General features: G+C 33.5%; 3 protein-coding genes across 3 annotated transcripts; 2 read left to right on the forward strand and 1 right to left on the reverse strand.

The window, feature by feature from the left end:
- The first annotated feature begins 2641 nt into the window (after nt 1-2641).
- Nucleotides 2642-4568, forward strand: LOC130495525 (protein TRIGALACTOSYLDIACYLGLYCEROL 4, chloroplastic). The gene is made up of 5 exons (XM_056986929.1): nt 2642-2943; nt 3031-3283; nt 3366-3726; nt 3799-4136; nt 4226-4568. The coding sequence occupies exons 1-5, from the start codon at nt 2684-2686 to the stop codon at nt 4421-4423; spliced, it is 1410 nt and encodes a 469-aa protein (XP_056842909.1). The 5' UTR covers nt 2642-2683; the 3' UTR covers nt 4424-4568.
- A 1524-nt stretch (nt 4569-6092) lies between these two features.
- On the forward strand, nt 6093-8381 carry LOC130496216 (ubiquitin-like-specific protease 1A). The gene is made up of 8 exons (XM_056988097.1): nt 6093-6945; nt 7034-7124; nt 7210-7308; nt 7402-7494; nt 7570-7689; nt 7768-7871; nt 7949-8021; nt 8115-8381. Exons 1-8 carry the CDS (start codon nt 6266-6268, stop codon nt 8175-8177), a joined length of 1323 nt encoding a protein of 440 aa, XP_056844077.1. The 5' UTR covers nt 6093-6265; the 3' UTR covers nt 8178-8381.
- Nucleotides 8382-9948: 1567 nt separating this feature from the next.
- LOC130496461 (uncharacterized) lies at nt 9949-11469 on the reverse strand. Its single transcript, XM_056988528.1, has one exon. It carries the CDS (start codon nt 11212-11214, stop codon nt 10156-10158), a length of 1059 nt encoding a protein of 352 aa, XP_056844508.1. The 5' UTR covers nt 11215-11469; the 3' UTR covers nt 9949-10155.
- Nucleotides 11470-16299: the final 4830 nt, after the last annotated feature.

Raw genomic sequence — 16299 nt, forward strand, 5'->3', positions numbered from 1 at the left:
TATCAATATCGTAAAACAGTAGAAAATAACGTAATTCATTAAAAATTTCAAAACATATAATCTATTTATAAAAACAGTGATATTATATATACTTATTGTTAGAAATATAATTTTACTTACATTATTCTACAAAATCATCGACTAGAATAATATAGTCAAGTCTTTAAACCATAATCATTTCAATTGATAATATAACTAATTTAATTTTTTTGGTTATATGGAAGACCGCAAATAATTTTATTAGCATCAATTTCGAAAAATTTCCCCACCTGTGGCAAATACACCGAAATGGTCAACAATATACGATAAACCATTTATGTGTTTCGAACTTTTTCGTACATTGATTATCAAAGAATCTTTAGTTTCTTAAACAAATCATCACCAATTATATATGAAAGCGTAACATTCTTTAAATAAACTTCCAGATTCAAACATGATGCCCTCAAAATATCTTCGCTTGCATCTATTAAATTTTTAAAAATTAAACAAAAATTCAAAATTTTGGAATTGTTCACGTCTGAATTCAAGAGAAATTAGAACTACAGCTTTAACAAATTTTATTCTAACTAAAAATTCTTAGTAAATTATTATATTTTAATAAGAAAACCTACAAGATTCATTTACTTATAGATATAATAATTTTTAAAAAATAAAATATGCCCTACCAATTTGGATGTCTTAATTCGCTGCTGCTTAGGTGGCTTGCCTTCTGGACCGGTTCTGTATGAATTTTTAAATAAATCCTCTCGTTCTTAGTGACAGCTTTATCTATGTAAATACATGTTAATTACTTGCTACAGTTTTTTAACTTTCAAGGGATAAAATTTTTCTTCCTTTGGAGGATATCATATGTTCATTCCATGGGGGGTTACTATATACTCCCTCTGTTTTTTAAAGATGTATGTTTTGGTGTTTTCACACATATTAAGAAAATATATTAACTATACATCATTTTTAGAAATTATCAAATTCCAATGCATTTTAACCAAAAGTCTTTCAATAAATTCAATCAATTTTATTGAAATTTGCAATTTTTGTATAAGAACATAAAAAATACATCTTTGTGAAACAATTTATTTTTCTAAAACATCTATCTTAAAAAAACAGAGGGAGTATTAGAACTAAACGCTAATTTTCTAATACATTTGATTTTCGATGCGGTTATGATAGCGGGAAATCAGTCAATCACTAAGATGCTCGTTGGTGGCTAGATGGTTTAGCTCTAGTAGATTATTTGTTTACAATGATTCACTAGAATTTTGTATCTGATATCACGAAAATAACATCCCTGATCACAAGCATAAAAGTATTGTATGCGGAAGCATTTGATTCGAATTTTTTTGGTTTGTTTTCTGCATTTGTTATCAATAAATCACAGGTTTATCAAATTATATTTGCCAAAACATAAACCAGAGTTTGATATATATCTTAAATGCGTGATAAGAATGTATATAGAGAAAAAAGGACATAATAAACTCACAGACTTAACGAATTATGATTACATTTATTGGAATCATCACGTAGAAACACACATGCTACGAAATAAGAACAAATTTTCTTCCAAACTACTAGTATGTAGAAGAAGGCAACTTCTATAATTGGTACGTTTAAAGAAACTGAAGAAGAAGGTGATGGAATCAGTCACGAGTCTCGTGAAACCTTCTGATGAAATCAGTGGATTTCCTGTTAATAGCAGGTTCGACAACGTACCAATTATAGAAGTTGCCTTCACTATCTTCACCATACATCTCGTCGTCCGTTCCTCCCGGGTTTAATCTCTGTCTTCTCCTCCACCATGCCTTGAAGCTGCCGAAGAAGCCAAACAAGAAACGCCAAGAACCTCCCATTATAATCCTTTAGAAAAAAACGAAAAACGTTAAGAGAGAGATGTACTTTGCTTGTATATGTCTAAAGATGCATATAAGCATGTGAGTGAACGTGAGGTCTGATGGTTTAGGGTTCAAAACACAAGGTCTTTCTTTATAGAAGGCTGACTAAGCTGGAATCCTAGAGGAACCATGCACGAAACACCCGTCGCCCACCAACCAATAAAATACTCTTTCTGTTTCAAGTTAATTTTTGTTGTAATGTTATAATAAAGAAGTATCTTTTTTTTTTCCAATACAGTTTTTTCATTGATTTATTTTTTAAATATTAATTAAATTATTTTAAATAATAAATATAGATTTCTAATAATTAAATTAGAGAAAAAATTGATATTAAACTATTTTAAAATTTTGTGTGAGATAACCTAAACGACACATAAGCATTGGTAACATAATTTTTTTAACGATAATTCATTATGCTATTACAATTATGATATGAAAAAAATTACATAAACGATTCGACAACCGACAACCAGAATTTTGAATCTAAATTTATCTGTAAGAAATTGCATAGAACCCTAAACATGGATGTAAAATTTTTAAACATTAATCATTAGACTACGGTGCTTCAATAACATAAGTTTAAGTAAACAAAATTTATCATAATCAATTTGATAATAGCAGACCAACATTTGTCACTGAACAAAAAAAAACAGCACGCATTTTGCTTGTGCGACCCTAAAACGTCAGGGTCTCCTCCGAGCCAATCCAGAAAAAAAAAACAAAGAGATTAACGAATAAGTTCGGTCATCTCGAGGTTCTTCAACTAGAAATCGGAAAAAAAAAAGCCGACGGCGATGAACAGACTGAGATGGGTCGGAGAGGGAGACATATGGGAGCTAGACAAGTCGACTCCCGTGACACTCGAAGCCACGGCACGTGCCGTTTCAAACGACCCTCTCCCTCTAGGTCTCTCAAGAGGAACTCGTCTCTCTCGCCCAAAGCAAGCCGAGTTCTTCCACCGCTTCATGGCCACACCTCTCATCCCTTCCTTCTCCCCTCTCGCTGGTGGCCTCTCTCTCCAAAAGGTCCTCACTTTCCCTTTCCCCAACAACTGGTAACAACCGAACTTAAAAAAAAAATCTCACCTTTTAATCCTGATTCTGTCGGTAAATGTTGGTTTTTGTTTTGTAATGTTCCAAAGGTTTGTGTCTCTTCTGGGTCAGTTCGATGTTCAGAGATTCGTGTCTGAGGTTAAAAAGAGTGAGGCTTTTGTTCGTGGGTCAGCTTCTCGGTTAAGCACACTTGGCAAGCAGTTAAAGGATAAGTCTTTGTACGCGTTAGGTTTCTGCTCTGAGCTGTTGTTGACACCAGAGGATACTCTGCTTCTTAGCTATGATACTTACAAATGTGATCCTAACAAGAATCCAAGAGCTAAAGCTGTCTTCAATCACAAGGCAATTCCTTTTTTTTTTTGCTTTACCTTCTTGTTGTCTCTTTAACAGAATGTGATTAGTGATGCTTACTTTTTTTTTTCAGTTTCCACTTCACAATCTGACAGCAGAAGCGGTTTGGCCTGGACTATATGTGGATAAAGAGGGTGAATATTGGGATGTACCTTTTTCAATGGCTATTGATCTAGCTTCTCTTCCTGCTGAGTCTGGTCTAAGTTACCATTTATGTTTGCATCATAACAGTGGATCTCCCAAGAAGTTTAGTTCTGTTGATGCTGTGGAAGTGCCTCCTCCGGCTTCTCTGCTTCCTGGTTTGTCTCTGAAATCCGCGTTTTCTTATAGAGCCAACATGGATCTCTGGAGAGGTATCACTCCAAAGCTAGAAGCCTGCAAGCCCTATGACATCTTTCTCAGTAGTCCTCATGTCTCAGTATCTGGGATCATCGGTATGATAAAGTTTCTTAGACTCTGTTTCAGAAGCATTGGGATGTTATTACTAACTTCCTTTGATTCAACAGGTAGTGTGATGACTGCAGCGTTTGGTGAAAATTCAATCAGAACAAAACTTGAGAAGGACTCTGAAGGTGTTGGAGGATTCTCTCTTCATTTACCATCAGTAAACTCCGGATTCATGGCTGATGCCTTGGGACGTGCGTCGCTCACAGCTCAGTATGGAAACTTTCAGAAGCTCTTCTTTGATCTCACCCGTTTCCACGCTAGACTAGACTTCCCTCATGGTCTGAGGTTCCTTACCGGTGCCACTAGTGTCGCACAAGAACTTTTGAATTCTCGGCAGCCTAGTTTAGAAGCGTTTCAGAAAATCTGCCCGGAAGTATCAGTATCTCTGCAGCAACAGGTAAAAGAAAGCATGACTATCTTGCTATCTCTGATTTATTAAGTTTTCAGCTACTTGATTCATAAGGCTTGTATGGATTTTTGTTGCAGATTGTTGGACCTTTCAGTTTAAGAGCTGAGTCTGGAATTCAGATTGATCTGAAAAATGAAGGTAACCCTGTGACTATACATAACGCAACTTTTGCCATCGAATATGCTCTCCAAGTGCTTGCTTCTGCCAAGGCTGTCGCGTGGTACTCACCAAAACAGAGAGAATTCATGATTGAACTTCGCTTCTACGAGACATAGCATAATTTGCACAAAAATGCATGAGGTTTTGCATGACAGACCTTGTGAAGATTGTAACAAATTTATACTCGTTTTCATCAAATTGTTACAGAATCTGAAATGACCATAAACAGATTACATGTTCTTAGTAGCATCAGTTCTTACTTATATTCATAACCAAATGTATTTTTTAGTCCAATTTGAACAGACAGTTCAGCTTAAATTGTTTTAAATCAGTAAATTCATTTAAATATGGCAAATCAATCTTTTTAACAACAATAACTAAACTAATTAGATGTACCACCAATTCAGATAACTAAAATGGAGATACATAATCAATGTATAACACACTCACTACATGAAAGTTTGTTTACCATTGTAGTATGTGCTTTTATTATATGTCTGATCAAGACATTAGAATTTTTTATTATTGTCAAAATTTATTTATATGAAAATAAATGATGGGACATTCTTCTAGTGTTGTGGCGACATAACTCTAGCTAAAAACATTTCTGATCTATATGATTTGGTGTAAATTAACTTAAATCAATTTAAACATATGTAAATCAATTCTAATCGGTTAAAATAAATAATATTAAAATATTATAACCAATTTAGACCAAATAGAAAGCAAAGCTTATACACTTTTCTGAATATCTTAACCAATTTAGACATTAAAATATCATAACCAATTTAGAATAAATAGAAAGCAAAGCTCATACACTTTTTCTAAATCGATTTAAAATAAGTGTATGGGTTTTTGTTTCATAATCGGTTAAAATAAATAATATTAAAATATCATAACCAATTTAGACCAAATAGAAAGCAAAACCAATACACTTTTCTGAATCAAACAAAGGTTTGGGATTCAGATTGATCTGAAGAACGGACCTAACGTGACACATTACATAACACAGTATTTGCTATCAAATAAGCTCTCCAAGCGATTGGTTCTGCTAAACAAAAAGAGTTCATAATTGAGCTTCGTTTCTATGATACATAGGTTAAGAATATACATTAGTTCTTATTTTTATTTATAACCAAAAGTATATATTTTTAAATCTAAATTCAACATCGATTTAAGTTGTCCTAAATCAGTACATCGGATTAAATATGTATAAATCAATTTTTTTACAACAATAACTACACTAAGTAGATGTTACCATTGATTTACATTCTTAGTAATAAATATGTATGAATCAATCCATTTATAATCGATTCATTTATGAAATTAACATTCTTGATAAAAAAAAAACTACGTAGACATTGCCACTGACTCTGATGCTGATTCATATAATCAGACCAAAGTCACAGAATCAATATATCACAAAGCAGAAAGAGAACTCCGAAAATTACATATAAGCTTGTTTGTCATTATATTTTATGTTCTTGATATATGTTTGATCAAAAAAATTATTATATCATCTAAATTCAGCCATATGAATATTATATGTTGGTCATTTTTCTAGTGTTAACACCTTATTCACCAACAGAGAATAATCTATTACAAAAATTACTTTGGTAAGAACTAAAGTAAATCAATTTAGTAGGCTAAATTAAATAACACTAAAATACATTAATAACCAATCTAAACCAGAAAGGGAAGCAAAGGCCCGGAAACCTCTCTCTGAGACAGAGGATTAGGAGTCAGCAGATTAAGTTTGACAACATATAATCCAACCATAACGACCCGGGTCGAGTTGCCGCTTACCCGGTCGTCATCGGGAGCGTCGCAAGTCGCTCTAAAGGCGACCGACTCCTTTAATAGTATAAGATAGATCGCTTGCTCCCGAGTTTGGGGATTTTGACCTTTCAATCCTCTGGATCGAATTGGTCCCTTTTTGGTGGTTCACTCACACACAAATGTGTTTGGCTTCAGCAGTAGTCACTACACACACCTATAGCGCCGCTTTAACTTCTTGTTCAAACTCCAGTTCTAAGGCCATGGCTCCAGGAAACCACCACCGTTATTATTACCCAGAAGTGAAATCTCCTCTGCCGAGACAACTCCACGCTCCTTCCCCTGTCCGCAAGTTCGGCCTCTCCGCTTTGCCGAAACAGAGTCGTAGCAGCTTAGAAAGGAAGACACTTGATTTGCCTCCTTTGGCCTATACACAAGTGATTGATGTTGACGAGGTTGATTACGTGGAGGTTATATCCTCCTCCTCCTCCGACGACGAGGTTGAGATTGTTGAGAACCTTGAGAGTAGTGAAAAGGAAGAGTCTTCTTTAGACGATGCCAATCCGAAAAACGGGAGCTTTACTATGGCGGTTGATGATTCTCAAGCTGACCCTGTGACTGATGTCTGCAGTTTCGAAGCGTATAGAAAGACACTCAAGAGCGCCGAGAACCGGACTTCTAAACTGAAAGCCAGAGGCTTTGGCGATGTTTTGAGAGAAAGGTGTCGTGGTCTGTTGCGAAGCTTGCGTTCCTTTTTCAGACAAGATCAAGAAGAACCATTAGATGTAAGAGGTGAACCGTTTCGATCTCTATCCGAGGAAGATGTGACAGCAGTCAAGCAAGCATTCTCAGCTAATGTTCAGTATGTTTTTTTATATTTATTTCTTCTTCTCCTTTTGTTTACTTCTTTATATGTTCTTGTTATGTAATGGTTTGAACCTTCGATGCAGGAACATCTTGGTTACACATGAGAGTTCAAACATTGACATTAGTGTGGAGAAACTGAGGTGTCTTAAACCAGGTCAATGGTTGAACGATGAGGTTAGTAATAGTCACTGCCACTCTTTTCGAATTAAAACCTCTATATGATTTAGAGTAAAAGCTTGGGACTTTTGTTTCTTTGTAGGTGATTAATCTGTATCTAGTATTGCTGAAAGAAAGGGAAGCTAGAGAGCCAAAGAAGTTTATCAAATGTCATTTTTTCAATACTTTTTTCTTCACCAAGGTTATTATAATCACTACATTCCTATGTATTTTTTATATATGTTCATATGAATTATATAACGAGAAGAACATAACCTTAAAATCACACCTCTAGTTAGTTCATTCGGGGACTGGATACAACTATGGTGCAGTCAGAAGATGGACTTCAATGAAGAAGTTGGGCTACCATCTCATAGATTGTGACAAGGTGATAACTTTCTTTTTTTGTGTGATTTTTATTCTATCATTATACTTTCTAAGAGAACATTTTTGTTGTTGACAGATATTTATCCCTATACATATGAACATCCACTGGACATTGGCTGTTATTAACATAAAGGAACGAAAACTCCAGTATCTTGATTCGTTCAAAGGAAGAGAGCCTAGAATCCTTGATGCGCTGGTAGGATTTGAGCAAGTGAAACATGTTTTACTTTCCTCGCATGGAGCCTGAATATGTATTCTTTTAATCATTTGTCAGGCTAGATACTTTGCGGATGAAGTAAAGGATAAGAATAAAGTGGACGTTGATGTAAGTCAATGGAGACAAGAGTTTGTGCAGGACCTTCCTGAGCAAAGAAATGGGTATGTTATCATTCTTTTCTAATTAGTTTGTACGTTCACATTAGCTTGTGTATGAACTTGTGCTCTGCGTTTTGCAGTTTTGATTGTGGAATGTTTATGCTGAAATACATGGACTTTTACAGCAGAGGTCTGGATCTTTGTTTCACTCAGGTATAAATTGATGGAAACTACATTTAGAAACTGTGATTGTGTGAGAGAGACTAAGAGTACTGAATGTAAAGATGTTTGCGTGATTTTCTGCAGGAGCATATGCCATACTTTCGGGTTAGGACAGCAAAGGAGATTCTGCAACTGAGAGCTGAGTGATTTTTGAAACGAGAATTGATGTATATAGCGTTGGAGAGAGTTACTGAGTTAGATGTGTTATTAAATATTTGTGTGTACATACAAAAAGAGTAACAATGTGGTTTGTGTTGTCTCTGATGGTAGTGAACATTTGAATTATTGTTTCACTATCCTTTTTTTTTTCTACAATAATTCTATTTTCAATATTAAATTCATTGAACTTGATATTTTTTTTTCTTATTTATATAAAATTTAAAATAATGTGGTTGAATCAAGATTTTTAAACTTACTACTCTCACCAAACTTATAACTTAGAATCAAGGTTTCAGTTTATTGTGATACTTGTACATGTTTACATGACATAAATATGTAAGATTGTAGTTGAGTCATCCCATTTAACTTGTGTAGATAGATATTTACTTTGAAAGTATCTATGATCTTGAACATGTTTTCATGGCATAAATATGTAAGATTGTAGTTGAGTCATCCCATTTAACTTGTGTAGATAGATATTGACTTTGAAAGTATCTATGATCTTGAATGGAATATATTTGAGTACCTAGATTGGCTCTAAGAAGGTTGTAGACAGAACCGATGGCCCTGAAAAAAATCTTTAATCATGAATATGAAAATCAAGCATGCTTGCTCCATTCCAACTTATGCAACCAAAAAATATGTATACATCAATGTTTAGAAGTTACGTGATAATCAGACAATCAAGTACCTGCATCAGAACATATATAATAGTGCCTCTAGCCTGAAAAGAGACTACATAGTGTAATGACATTTTTTTCACTTTATAGTAACAAAAAGAACAACAAGTATAAGATAACAATTATTGCGAAATGGAAGGACTCAATAGTTTTTAAAGATCGCAATGGGTTCTACTTCTACTACATTTGGATTTAAAAGATGCTTCATAAATATTTCACAGCGGGATATTGATCGTATTCACGTGGTCACGTCTGAAATATCTATTTTTCTACAGGTTTTTGGATTATGTATGACAAGTACAAATTTGGGTCCCCATGAAGAAGAACAAACAAAAAATCATATATAATCAAAATAGTTTATATGAACAGAGTTGTGTCAGAAGGCAGCCTTTTTCCCTTCTGTCACTCTGCAGAATTGTTAGTCTTTATTTTTTCACCCTCGCGGACCACTTTTGATGTCATTGTCCCGGACCATCACTTCCACACATTATTTCATCTGATTATCAATCAGAATTTATTTCTGGTATCACAACACTGCTGTTATAACTTATATCTGAAGAAAAAAAAATCCCACTTATTAACTATATCATTTTTTTTTTGTAAACTTTATTAACTATACCATCTCATTATCAAATATGAATTTGTTAATGTTAATATTCCTAACAATTTTAGTTTCAAAAAAAAAATATTCCTAACAATTTTGGTCGGCCAGCAAACTATATGTTGGCTTTGCATTTATTGTTATGTTATATACAAATTAGCTGGTTGTGATCTAACCAAATTGATTAATTGTTGTAGATGTTGTTGACTTCTTGTTGTTGCATGTCTTACTTGTAATTTGTGGGTCTCCAGAACAAAATAAAAAGATTAAACTATTGAGTGTTGGAATCATAATGCATGTGGCCTTTTGATTCCACTCATTTATTAATACTCAAAATCCTAAAACCTGTTGACTGCTTTTTCAAGTGGGTTTTGATACAAACATAATACTACTACAAGACAAAATTAGGCGTTGTTTAATGTTTATTACATAATAATGATCCATTAAAAAGAACATAATCATAGGAAAAACAAGACCAAACAGAAATTGTATCCTAAAGGTTACAAGCTTTTATAATCATGAAGATGAACATAGTAGCATAAATAGAAAATAGTGTGATATTACATTACTAGTTGAACTCAAAAGATCAAAACCAGTGTCTAAAGAACAAAAGAACAGCCTAACTAAACACATGAATGAAATAAGATATAGAAATTAAAAGTACTTTGTAGTGTATCTCTCTCTCTTAGGTTTTCATAGCAACCAAGGGAGGAATTGAGTCCAAGTTTGGAGGTGTGCTCTTGTCAGTAGTTGAAGACTCTGTAATAGTACGACCTCTATGAGTAGTAGTCTTGGCTCTCATTGGACTAGCAAAAGCCCATCCCCAGCTTCTATTCCCCATCTTATGATGATGATCAACTGTTGATGATGCTGCTGATGATGATGATGTCATAATCATAAACCCACCAAAGATACCACCACATTTCACCATTTCACTCATGGCATCATCAGCTGCTTCACCACCACCACCACCATTACTAATAACCTTTGTGGGTTCTCTCTGTGACTCAATCCTTCTCAAGGCACAATCTCCAAACCCATTAGAGATCCTCTCAAAGAAGTCTCCAGAGAAGCTTCTGCTTCCACACCCAACAGATCTAGACCTCAACACTTTCCTCCCAAAAGAAGATCCATTACCACTGCCAACACTGTTTGTTGGCGTTTCTACAACCACTTTGTTACTAGGACTCTCATCTTCCTCCTCCACTATCACATCAATACCTCCTCCACCAAGGACCCTCTTGGGTGTCTCTGTTGTCTCTGTTCTCTGGTTTCTTGGCCTAGAAGAATGGCTGACTTTTTTAGTGGTGGATGCGAGTTGGTGTTTGGAGGAGTAGAGATGAAGAAACGACCAGAAACCACTTCGTTTCCTCTGGTTGAAACCCTCACCGTAACCAGCAGCCGTTGACTTGCTTCTCTTATAGATAAGATTAGCCGAAGAAGAGGAAGAGGATGAAGAAGCTGCGAGCATACTCTTCTTCTTGGCCAGAAGAAACGGGAGGTTGTTGTTGTTATTGCTGTCCCTTCCCGATGAGAGAGATAGAGCAAGAGAGTTGGTCGAAGGAGAGAAGGCTTTAGGAGGAGAAGAGAGGTGGTTTATTTTAGGGAGAGGGAAAGAGGAAGTGATGAGCTTACCGAGCTTCTCTTGGAGACATAATGGACAGATCCCACCTGGGTTCTTTGTGTAAGGATGTGTTATGCATTGCATCCCTTCTCCCATGTCTTGGTCTTTGAGGTCAACCATTACAAAAGATTAAACAAGGACGTAGGAAAGAAGAAGATGATGAAGAAAAACTAAACTCGTTGATGAGTCCTCTCTCGTTCCTCTGTTTCTGTGTGTAATGAAGGAGATGAGAGAGAGAGATTACTTGTTTGAGAGTGAAATGAGAGAGAGAGAGAGAGAGAGAGAGAGAGAGAGAGAGAGAGAGAGGAGCGTGCAGGGTTTGTAAGAGAAATGCGTCGTCGAGATCCCCCAAGTGCACGTGGGACTTCTGATCTGTACCGTTGCAAACTTCTCTTCTTCTCATTCGTATCTTTAATAAAATAAGTCTATAATTATTTTTTGTTATTATTTTGGAATCCATTATTCCACATGTCTTTCTAGCTATTTTTACCTTGTATGAAGAATAGTTTTATTTCATGTTGTATAAATGACCGTTGATGTTAAAAATATTGGCGTTTTAAGAACATCTCTTTGTTTTTTATCTTTGTAGGAACTAAATTTTAAAACTTGAAGATCTGGTGTATTTGATATCGAGCTGCGCAAATGTGGAATGTAACATCATTATATCAAATTTGATTTTAGGATAAAGTAGTTTAGTTTGAAATCTGAATCTGACTCCAAAAATATAATAATTGATGAATAATTTAGTTTAATTCGAGAAAACTTAGAATCTTTTCTAGTCAAAACCCAGAGCATGTCTTAAGCTCTCTCTCAATGATCGAAACTGTAACTTGTAAACTTTGAACTCGTAGTTAAATTAATACCACTAAAAACTTGTAACTAAATCTATTTTTTTTTCACAAAAAAGAAGCTAAAATCTATATCATGTTGGTTCTACTTTCCACATAAACATTGATGGTTGACAAGAAGGAAAAAGTAAATACATTTACTATGCAAAATACCCTAGTTGTTTCCCATGTTATTGCTCTCTTATAAGTCCCGGACCCATGCATGTTAGTGTATTAAATATTACTTATCCTTTAGTTTTGTTAATTAGGAAATTCATCGGCTTCCGTTTGATAGGGGCCAACCAACCATGCAAAAATCGTAGTCACGTCTAAAATGGGATTAACTTATATGATTGAATGTTCAAAAACTTATATGATTTTGAGAGCATTTTTATCATATTATATGGTTGAAGCCGGTCCATGAGTATGCGTAGTTTTATGTTATTTGAACTGCTTATTACTCTCCTGCCGAAAGATATGCTCACTTTCTGGATTAGTCGGGCTTGACCTAGACACATCAATCGTTTTTAGATATTCTGTTGCTCATATCTTTTGAGGGCTAAAACATGTGAAAAGTAGACCAAGACATGACGATACGATAAACCAAATCTTATTTCCACATCTTTCATAATCATACGAAGATGTGTAATCTGTAACGTGATCGAAAGTAAGAGACGTAGAGAAGCACACAAAAGGTGGTCCAAAGTTTTGATTACTCGATCTTTTCTCTCGTCTAAATTTATTACACAGTTCTGTCTTTATCTTTTGTTTCTCCAATTCTGAATTCTTCTACTTATATGGTCCCCCTCCATTTATGTCATGTTTAGTTATTACGAAGTATTTCTAATTTTATACACATAAGTTCACACATCTTATATCCCTTCGCATTTCCAAATTTTGGACACATATACTGGGGGTGTTATTGAATCATGGAATTGAAAACAGGTATCGGAATTTAAGTATGCAAGTACTTCAATGGAAAAAATATCCCACGTCCATTTTCCTTCCGAATATTCATAAAAGAGGTAGGATTTGTTTTAGTTAAAAAGACACAATGAATTCCATTAAAATCCATCATAACTGAATTCTAAAAACATCTAAAAAATATTGAATAACAGAATATTTCAATGGATTTAAATTCTATCTAGCAAATACTCAATCCAATAACACTAGATTTAGGCCTGGATTTAAATTACATTCAATTCTATTAAATTACTCTATTGAATAACACCTAAGGTGGAGGTATTGGATTTAAACATTTGATAGAATTAGAAGGAATTAAAGTTTCCATTAAATTTTCCTGTTATTCAATTACTGTTTTTTTTCAATTCATTTAAATTCTTGTGTTATTGGATGAAGCATTTGTAATCATTCTTTTAGTTACTTTAAATTCTGTTGTTATTCAATATTTGATAGATTTTATAGTAATGTCATTTGATAAGAATTTAATAGAAAATTACCTATAGATATGTAAAGAACCAATTCTTTGCATCTATGCTGAGATTTGTTATGCACGTAGGAAAACACAAAACAAAATAGCATCTCTGTACTTTTCATTTGTTCAGAAAGCACTGTAAGAATGAAGAGAACCTCCGTCGATGATAATTGGCGAATATTTAAGAACAACGATTAACAAATATAAGGTCAATTGTGTGCTTTCGTACATCGTTCATCATCAGAAAGTAAACATATAGTTAACCAGAACAATATATTTATTTCTTTATACTACTATCAATGTTTCCAAACAATATATTTTATATACTATTATCAATGTTTCCAAACAATACAATAATTAATTTTATTTATTTTATATCCATCATTTTCTCTTTAAAATTTTGTAGACACGTCATAATTTCATAAATTACAAAATAATGAACTTTAAAATTTGGATTATAAGATTACAAATTATGAAACTGTTACAATTTAAATCAAATTAGATTACATATCGGTCATCCATCAGTTCAATCGGTTAGTCTCAGGTTTTAGTGATTTTTAATATAAATATTTTAAAAACCTAACTTGAATTGTTAGATCTCCGGATTAACCGGTATAATTACAATCGGGGTGAATTTAAAAATACTGATTTAAATGCAAAAATATTTTAAATACACAATCTTTAAAAGTTACCAAAATATTTGTTAAGTTATTAATGAAAATTTTCATCGTAAAATATTCCGCGCTTCAAAAGCGCGGATCAAGATCTAGTATATACTCCCTCTGTTTTTTAAAGATGTATGTTTTAGGAATTTTTTTTGTTTCAAAAAGATGTATTTTTCATATTTTCAATGTAATTTTTGTCAACTAATTATGAATAATTGTGAATCTCAAAAACATTAATTGCATTTTTTTGAAATTTCATTGGTTTAGAAATATAGGAAATATAAAATAACAAAAAACTATGCACTAATAAGTAAATTTTAATATGTTTTATTAAAAAGTGTGAAAATCTCAAAACATGTATTATTTAAAAACAGAGGGAGTATGTAATATGTGTACGTTCTCAACTTTTACTTTTTGGTCAGAGTTAAGATTTAGTTCTGGTACAAAGGACGAATCTTACAAACTCAATCGTTTTTCTTTTATTTTATTTTGATCGTCTGATAATCGTTTTTCTGTGTAGTATTATCGATTCTTCTAATCCCTTATTCCAGATCTACAAACTTATCCTTTTGTTTTGACTTTTGAGGGTTGTTTCAGATCTACAAACAGTTAACTGGGACGAATCCCTTTTTTTGTTTACAATTTTTTCTTCATGGATTCCATGTCCCAAATTTTTTCTTTTTTTCTTTTTGAGTTTGAGTTGTTTTGATTTCTTTTAATGGCCCGGCCCACTACCCAGTATGTTTGATGCTTCCATGAGAATCCCAGTATGACCTAGCTCCCTCTCTATATAAGGTTACTCTCCACTCTCATCTAAATAATAAGACAACAAAACCCTAAGATCTCATAATGTTTCGCATGGCTACTGTTTTTCTACGCAACTGTTCAGCTTCTCGCTCTGCGAGTTTTCCCAACTCTCCTCTCCCAACATATATTTACATTCACCAGACTAAGATGTGTACACTAATTGTACATCACAACAATTCACTTACAAAATAACTAGTTCTTTGATAAAGAAAAAGATAAATAGTCCAGTTATACACTATCAACATTCAAGGTCTTCCTCTAATATTTGATTTTGACTATTTTATGTTGCTTATGTGCCTAATGAAAAGAGAAAAAATAATAATTATCCTTTTAATCTATTTATATGAACTCAAGTTCAATGAACAATTGAATGTATTTTAATGAATGATGAATGACGTGGACTCTAAAAATCTAAAATCACAAAGAAAGATTCAAATCAGCATGTGGTACATAAACATTATCCACTTTGTCTGACAAAGAATGATGGAGAATTATAAAAATTATCCACTTTCATCTCATTCTTCACTCTCCTCTGACAAGACGTTTTCCTCTCATTCTCCTCTCCTCTCTCAAGACGTTTTCCACTCTCTCCTAACTCGCGCGTCTCAGGCCCCTTTCCACTCTCTCTTATCTCACGCGTCTCTCTCAAACATGTTTATTCTAATTTAACTTCTTTTTTTTTACCTTGGATGTTACTCTGTAATATTTAATATTTATTCTCTCTTTTGATCCTTCTTTATTTTCTTCACAACTGTAACATGATCTCCGATTCTCGCCCTTCGAGAAGATCATTGGACTGGATGTCTTTGAATCTTTTTCTTTTTTATCTTTTTTTGAATCTTAAATCGGACAAAACAGTTGTTGGAGAGAAGTAAGCCTCTCGCATTTTTCGTGGATTTTGGTGTCTATGAAGGTCATGCTTTTTTTTTTAAAGGCGGCGATATTTTGGATTGAAACTATTTTATTAGGTGATGGTGTGGTGGCCCTTGTAGAGGTCAAGTATCAATGGGATAAACAAAAAAAAAAAGAGATGGTCCCAATGATAACGTCCGTACAGTTATTCTTTGTCTTCTTCTTTTGAACCCAAAGAAAGCCAGGCTTTCATACACACTTTTCCCCCATATACATGCTCTATATACATTCTTTGTAAAAAAGCAATACTACTTTTTTCTTGTTAACAAATCAAATATTAGTTCTGATGGGATTATCCATCCATTTTATAATACTAAAGTCAATATTATATCTTTTAAAACATTTTCTGATGTGTTTGTTTTGTTTGTTTGTGTCATATCTTGAGTTAAATAAATATCTATATATATAAATGAGACTTGCCTATATGTTCATGCTGCTACATTACTTAGAGAACATGTTTTAAAGAAAGTAAATCTATATACTCTTTCGGTTTTTATTATATGAAGTTTTATACAATTGTATAAAAAGAATATTTAAATTTTTTTAAAAAAAATATCAT

Source organism: Raphanus sativus, chromosome 6 (assembly GCF_000801105.2).
Source record: "Raphanus sativus cultivar WK10039 chromosome 6, ASM80110v3, whole genome shotgun sequence".
In the NCBI taxonomy this organism is placed as follows: Eukaryota; Viridiplantae; Streptophyta; class Magnoliopsida; order Brassicales; family Brassicaceae; genus Raphanus; species Raphanus sativus.